The sequence below is a fragment of the Meleagris gallopavo genome, chromosome 4, assembly GCF_000146605.3.
Source record: "Meleagris gallopavo isolate NT-WF06-2002-E0010 breed Aviagen turkey brand Nicholas breeding stock chromosome 4, Turkey_5.1, whole genome shotgun sequence".
In the NCBI taxonomy this organism is placed as follows: Eukaryota; Metazoa; Chordata; class Aves; order Galliformes; family Phasianidae; genus Meleagris; species Meleagris gallopavo.
The window spans coordinates 37,990,408-37,997,675 of NC_015014.2; the positions used below are offsets into that span (position 1 = coordinate 37,990,408).

At 42.3% G+C, this 7,268-nt stretch overlaps 1 protein-coding gene across 1 annotated transcript in view; it reads right to left on the reverse strand.

The window, feature by feature from the left end:
* UNC5C (unc-5 netrin receptor C) overlaps positions 1-7,268 on the reverse strand; it is a 132,947-nt gene that overhangs the window by 10,705 nt on the left and 114,974 nt on the right. The window contains exons 12-13 of the mRNA XM_031553273.1: positions 4,030-4,198; positions 2,183-2,416 (exon numbers count right to left, since the gene is read on the reverse strand). Of these exons, the coding sequence (XP_031409133.1) occupies positions 2,183-2,416; positions 4,030-4,198 (403 nt within the window). The remainder of the gene's footprint in view (positions 1-2,182; positions 2,417-4,029; positions 4,199-7,268) is intronic.

Consider the following 7,268-nt stretch of genomic DNA (forward strand, 5'->3'; position numbering starts at 1 on the left):
TTTTAAGAGAACAGTTATTGCACAGCATGAAGCAAGCTAGAGAAAGCCACCCTGCTACAGCCTGAAATAACTTATTTACCCATGGTGGGCCCAGTACTCTGCCACCATCGCCACACACAGCTCAGTCACCTCAATCTCAAAGCTATATGTGAATTAATAGATGAGAATAAAACAGCAGGATTCCTTCACAACAGATTAGTTTGGGCAGCCCTCTCTAAGTGCCTTAAAAAGGATGTTAGGGCTCTGGGACATCGCAACCCTCACTCTTCCCCAGAAATCATTTTATAAGCATCCCATCTAGGCACGATAGCCCACGACATGGTTCTCCTCATGGCCAGAGCACTGGGGCTGTCTGGCTTTACAGCCCTAATAAACCAAACAAGAAAATGAACTTCATCCCAGCCAAAACCATGAGCATGTTCACATTTTCATTTTGACCTCTCTTTGTTACAACCTTTTCCTTCCCAAAACTGTCTATTTCCAGAAAAATGTAACTTATAGCTTCCAAAGAGCTTATGGCCAGGAAATACTTGTGCTAGTCATGCAAACCCCTGCTATCTTTGTCTTGAATAGAGTGTACAGCAGCTCGTGCGTAGCCATTCAGTCTTGAGGTTAAAGTGCCAAAAATAGAAAATTAAAAAGGATTGGTAGGTACCAGATGACAGTGTTTATCTGACTTCTCTCCGCAACCCTTTCCTCACCAAATTACAGGCTTGCTTTGGGGGTCTACTTGCAGCAGAAAACCCAATAATTGGTCCACTCCTCTCCTATAAGTTGATCGCAGCTTCTCCCATGAAAGATGGCTTTCAGTTACCCATGCCCTTCCTGATTCCTTCAGCTGTCTCTTTGAATCGGATTAACATTACCCTGCAATGCCTCCCACAGTCTATTAGAAATAAGCCAATAGCTCTTGAGTATTACCTAATTTGATTGGCCCAGCTCTGACTCAAATCACTATCTGTCCAAGGCTCTGCCCAGTTACTTATTATTCCCTCAGGCTGGATGGACTCCTGGAAAATCATATTACACAGCACAGGCACCAAAGAGCATAGCCATAAAGCCATGATGGCTTTCAAAGCATTTCTTCATGATCAGTACAAAAAAATGCTTTCCACTTCTTTGAAGAAAATTTTCTTATTTATAATGAAAATGCTCCTAGTATCCCACTAACAAAGCCCAGGCAGGGTTTTGGTAGCTAGCAGTATTTTGGATGAAAAGGGATTGTGGCATTTGCAACGATGGAGACGGGTGAGCTGAAAAGCAAGAGCATCTCCCTGCCAGCCTCTGGGGTGTATGCCCAAACAATTCCCATGCAGTGCTGGTACAGCAAACTCGTGCACAGCATAAGGATGTCTCCACATAGAGGCAAGATGTGAACTTGTTCTGCTTTAAAAAAGCACTTGGGAAGTCACATCAGCTATGCTTAAAGGAAAAAAAATACCTTTTAATAACCTCCATTCTTACACGTACAGTTGGAGCTACATATTTTATGAGTGTATCTATTATAGATACCATCTGTATAAATACACATTTATAAAGAGGAAAAGGAAGCATGTTTATCTATCTGCTCATCTGTACGTGGAGGGAGAGTGTGTGTGTGTGTGTGTGTGTGTGTGTGTGTGTGTGTGTGTGTGTTAGAACAACAGAATTATGCAGTGAGGGTAAAGTGTACAGTTGCAGTAAGCAACAGCTTTGGTTTATTTTGGTGCCAAACTCCCAGCACAAAATACTATACACAAAGAGGTGTAATGAAGCAGTGTGAAAGCAGGCAGTGATTAACAGTCCAGAAACTTCTTTTATCATTATCAACTATTTACAAAGAGGCATTTATATGTTTCCCCATCTCTGGGGAGCTTGCACTTAGCATTAAAAATACATGAATAACGAATGAAGCCTGGCGTACCTTATGGCCCTTTAATAATGCAAAAATCTTAGGATTCAGGATATGATACAGGTAAACAAAGGAAAAAAGGCTGTTGGGTGGAAAACAGTCTGCTATGTGTGTGAGATCCCTTTACAAAGAAAACTTACAGCGTGGGAAGGTTAAATTGTAAAGCAGCAGTTGCTGTCAGGCTCTCCTGATCAGAAAAATAATCTAGGAAAATAAATACATGTAGCAGAGTGTCTGGTCACTGCATTGCTGTGATGAGAGAGGAAAAGCAGGTATGAGAGCAACAACTACCTTCAGGGCATCCTGTGTGTCATCAAGGCAGTAGACGCGGATGCTGTACTCCAGTGAGGAGCAGGACAGTGGTCCAAAGATGGCCAGTTTGAGACGTTTGGCTGCTGCTTTGGTGATGGACTGTCCCACCAAGGCATACGTGCTGAGGGTTTCTGTCAGGATATGACAGGCCTCTGGGTCCAGCTGAATATAGCACGGAGTAGTGAAGTTTTCCTCCCCGACCACCACTACATCCTAAGGGAGAAAGAAGCCATGTTAGATCTCCTGACTTCTCAGAGATGCTGTCCTTTCAGATCTCTTTCAAGCCTCAGTGATGCTCAAAGTCCTTGCTGTCTGCATCTTAGATTAATCAGATAATAAATATGAACAAATAGGTGCCCTTCACTTCCTAAGCATGAAAATATGGCCTTATAAAAACTCAAGGAAAGGAAGTAACCTCTACAATGGCCACAACTATAAGAACTATCACCTGCTGTTTCATTGGAATAATCCTCTGTGATGAAACTGCAGGGTGAATGAAAAAAAATACATAGAGCCTGGATGCAAACAACTCAGAATAAAACAATTTGCCTGCTACCTTCTCCACTAACCCCCATGCAGCACCCTGTGCACAACTCAAGGAGCTTCAAGCAGTTTTCAGAGCAGGCAGACAGAAAAGGTCAGCAGTGGATTGTAGCCTCCTCTCACATAGCTTTCATGCTCTGCACCCATCTACCTCATCCCCATTGTCTTGAAGTCTGCAGCAGTCTGGACTTAACAGAAATACGGAATTGAGCTTTGGGCCTATGGCATTCAGGATACATAGAATCACATAGTGACTTGGGTTGGAAGGAATCTTTGTCCTTCAGGAGAGCAGAAGACAAGGTGCTGCAATGCTGATTATAGTGCTGGCACCAGACACAACTGCTCTGTCAAGGGCAGGAAGGACAGAGTAGAAAATGAAGAGATGCCAGCAACCCAAGCACAAATAAAGTAACATGCATGTGGTGCCAACAGCCAGATCAGTGGGGTGCATATTGGTTGGCGAGACAGGCCGGTGTGCACTGCATGAGAGAGAGTCGGTGCCATGGGCAGTCAACAAAGCAAGACCTTGCAAAGGCTGTGCTGGACACGGCACTATTGGCAACTGCCAGCCTTCAAAATCCACTCTGTCCTCATAAAACCTGCCAGTAGAATTTGCCTTTGCCAAATTAATTATATGAGACCAAACTGGCAGCAGGCACCTCGGGGCAACAAAGTTCTCCAGAAGATGGGCTGGAGAGCTGAACTGAGGCCTGCTGAGAGCATCACATCATGCTCCAGTTAGAAAGCAAGGTGCTTCTGCTACCCAGCCCCAGGGCACCGTCCTGGTAGAGGCTCCCACCAAGCCTGCATGGCCAAGGAACACTCATAGAGGCTCCCTGAGCTAATGGGGTGTAGAGATGTACTGACTGCATAAGCTGAATGCAAAGCATGCTCCAGCAGCATCTTATGAGGTAGAACGAAGAGAAAGACAAGGCCTATCCATTTTAATAAGCTAGCTGATGTCTTGATGCTGAAGCAGAGCATTATTTGTTCTTGAAGGAAGACATGAAACAAAGAAAATTCAAAGTATTCTGTAAAAAGTATTTTCCTATTTCTAGAATTTAGTCAGAACTGATTTTCTAGTGTTCTTTTCTGTTTTCTCTCTTTTTCCCTCCCCATGACTTCAACATTATAGTTTGCCAAAGCGCAAACCCGGAGTGCAAAATCCTGCGAGGAAGACTATGTTTCACAGCACGTTTGCCCCACCACTGCCCGAGAAATGCATTTCTTGGGGCAGTAGGCACCTTGCACAGCAGGAGGAGGCCAGAGGCCTGGAGACTCACCTCCCATGGTCCCTGGGCTGCCTGGTGCTTGAGCTGGATCTGCCAGTCATCCATGTTGGGCTCAGCACAGTGGTGCATGGTCAGCACAACAGGTCGTGTCAGCAGCGCTCCTGGTGGGCCACAGCTCACCACTGGTGTCAGCAGAGTCTGGCTGTCTTCTACAGGTGGTCTGTCATGAAATATAGGGGAAAGGCAAAAAGATACGTTAAGCTAGGTAGAAAGAGCAAAAATCCTGCTCTTACAGTGTGGTTTGTAAATGGCTGCGTGCATGTGTGAGCTATCCCAGCCTAAATGCTGAGGAGTTTAAAGCAGAGGAAGCATGAGTGACTTTAACTACCCTGACATCTGGTGTATGACAAACACAGCTGAATGTGCCTCATCAGCTGCCTCCCTGAAAAATAGAGAGGACAAATTCATGATCCAGAAACCAGCAAGCACAAGCTAAGAAGTGTTCAGTGAAATCTGCACTTGAACATAGGATCAGCCCATGGGACCCTGCATTTTCTGCACTGGCTGAGGGTTCAGTTCAAGTTCATTTGTAAACACTTCTGTTTATATCATGATTTATTTTAGGGGGATTAGTTGAGACAAGAGTAAGTAAGAGACAAGTCTGCATGAACCAAAAGAGTCAAAAAGTAGCTGTGATCTTAGGGAACATACTCAAGGAGGTCAAATCAGGACAAAAGCTGAGTTGAGATTGAATTTATTGCACCTACTCTGACTACTGCAGATACATTCACAGGCACATCCTAATTTTACCCACCTTAAGCCACCTTGAATAATCCATTAATCCTACAGAAAAATGAAAGAAACTTTTAAGAAATTCTTTTTTAAAAAGCAACAAAGGCCTTTTTGAAGAGTGTCTCTCATTCATACAAATGTTGGGGGTTTCATAACAGTTTAGAAAAATGAAAAACGATGAAAAAATTGAAATGTACGCAAATCAGTAAATCCAGATGATACGCATCTGCAGATCCTTAAGGAAATTAACTGATGAGTTTACTAAATGACTTAACAATTGTTTCTAAAAAGCCATGGGCTGGAAACAAACAGTTGTGGTAGCTGTCTTTCAAGAAAACACAAAATATAACAATCTGGATGGCTATCATGAATTACATTGGTTGTTATAGCCTAACAAGACAAATGAAGCATTTAGAGCACGCATTCAGCTCCTGTTGCAGGCTATACTGATCTCTGGACTACAGGCTAAGATCAGAGGTTGTTCTCTTGCAAGGATGAACTGAATAAAATCATTGAGCAAAATTTGACTAAAATTTTTAGGTTTGGGTTTTGTTTTTATAAGAAGAAATGAGTAGCTTAAAAATAGCTCACAATGGAGTGTATTCATTAATGCCTTAACAGACATTTGAACGTTCTTCTGCAGATAAGCAGTTTCAAGAAAGTTATTAAAAAATATTAAGTCTTATGGGAATTTTTTTTGAAAATTACAATATTCGTCTGGAAAGCGACAGAAATGACAAGCTATAGACTTAATCATCTGTTTGACCTAACTTCATCTAAAGGACTACTGACCCATGAAGGAAGGAAAATACAAATTATCACAGTTCTGCAGACTGAATTACAAGCCCAGCAGCCAGAAAGAATATAGGAGAAAATATATCATGACTGATGTAAAAAATTCATACGGTGTCTTCTAGGTGAAAAATGAGTTAAAATCAATAAGAATCTGAGCACTGATGCAAGCAGCTGAAAAAAAAAAAAAAGCCAAAAGGTCATTAAAATAATAGTGCACTGATAAATCACACAGCTGAAAGTTGTCTCGAAGTAAAATTAAGTTTAGTCACTGCTCCGTGACAAAATTTTGTTAGCTGTTAAATTTTAGGACTCTGATGGAGGGCATGATTTTGCGCTGCAGCATTTTATATCTGATTAGAACAAATATAAACGATGGCACAGAAGATGAAGTTAGGAGGCACTGCAGTCTGAACAGTTAGTGAGGGAGATGGGAAGTGGATACAACCATAAACAGGAAATGCAAAAGAATAGCAAGGTTTAGTATTTTTCTCCAAGTTGGTAATGCTGCTGGTCTCAGTGCCTCCAAAGCCCATCTCATGCAGATGCTGACCCACCTCAGCTCTCCAAAGCCTGAACCAATTTTGAGACAGCAAGTAATCTAAGCCACTTTAAAGCTTTAAGAAGCAGAGATAATAATGAGTTGTGGAGAAGCTCTCAAGTGGTGTGAAATGAGGGTAAGTGTCATTTAATAGGTGAAATCCCAGCTCTGCTGAAGTCAGTGCTAAACCCTTCCCTTATTGCTGCGAGGCCAAGATTTCTGCTCACAGTGTAGAAGACAATGTAAATAGCAGCACAATCATTAAATTTACAGACAGCAATATGTAAGACAATATTGCGAGACGCGATGGGAGACAGGAAACCATGCAAATGATTGAGGATAAAAATATTGGTGGGAAATAAAATCCATTCAGCAGCTCTCATTTCTGGACTGAAACAAGTTCCAAACACTTGTATTTAGTGGCAAGATAAAACAGTAAAAGTGGAAAAGGCATTGGGTGAACTTACTGCAACACAGCAGGTGTCACCTTGCAATGTGACATGGTTGCAAAAAGCAAATCTGAATTCTGGGGCAGTAGGGGATGAGGTGTCAAAGCACACAGAGCTGCTATTCCCTTTCCCACACAGCTCTAACATGACTGCAGGCAGCAGGGCGTTCAGGGACTGTGTCAAGAGCTTGGAAATAAACACCTGAAACTTGGAGGAATGAAACCATGCAGCACCACAGAGAGCAGAGTCACCCCGTGGCAACTGAAATGAAGAAAGAAACGCAAATCTCTTGACAGAGCTCTCCTTATTTCTCATTGTTTTTAATTTCCATCTTAAAACAAAGGGATTATGCCTTTCTATAGCTAATGAGGACCAAAACAGACGCAGTAGACAAGATATATTATACAGGAGATATTAATCTTTCAGCTCCAAGGCATAAACCCAGCACTAATTGATGGGATTAGTAAACAACAAGTTCCCCTGAAGACAGGTTATTGTGCAGCTATTCATTACAAGTATTTTTCTACTTTCTCCTGTAGCAGGTGATGCAACACTATCGAAGTCAGGGCCTCGACCGTTGCAACCAAGAACTGTGATTTCTGCTAGAGATCACTGAAGATCTAGCACACACTGACTCAGGGGACAACACAGAGAAAGGGACTTATCTCCTCCAAAGCAGAAAGACTTATCAGCAGATAGGTTTAAAACTGTATTTA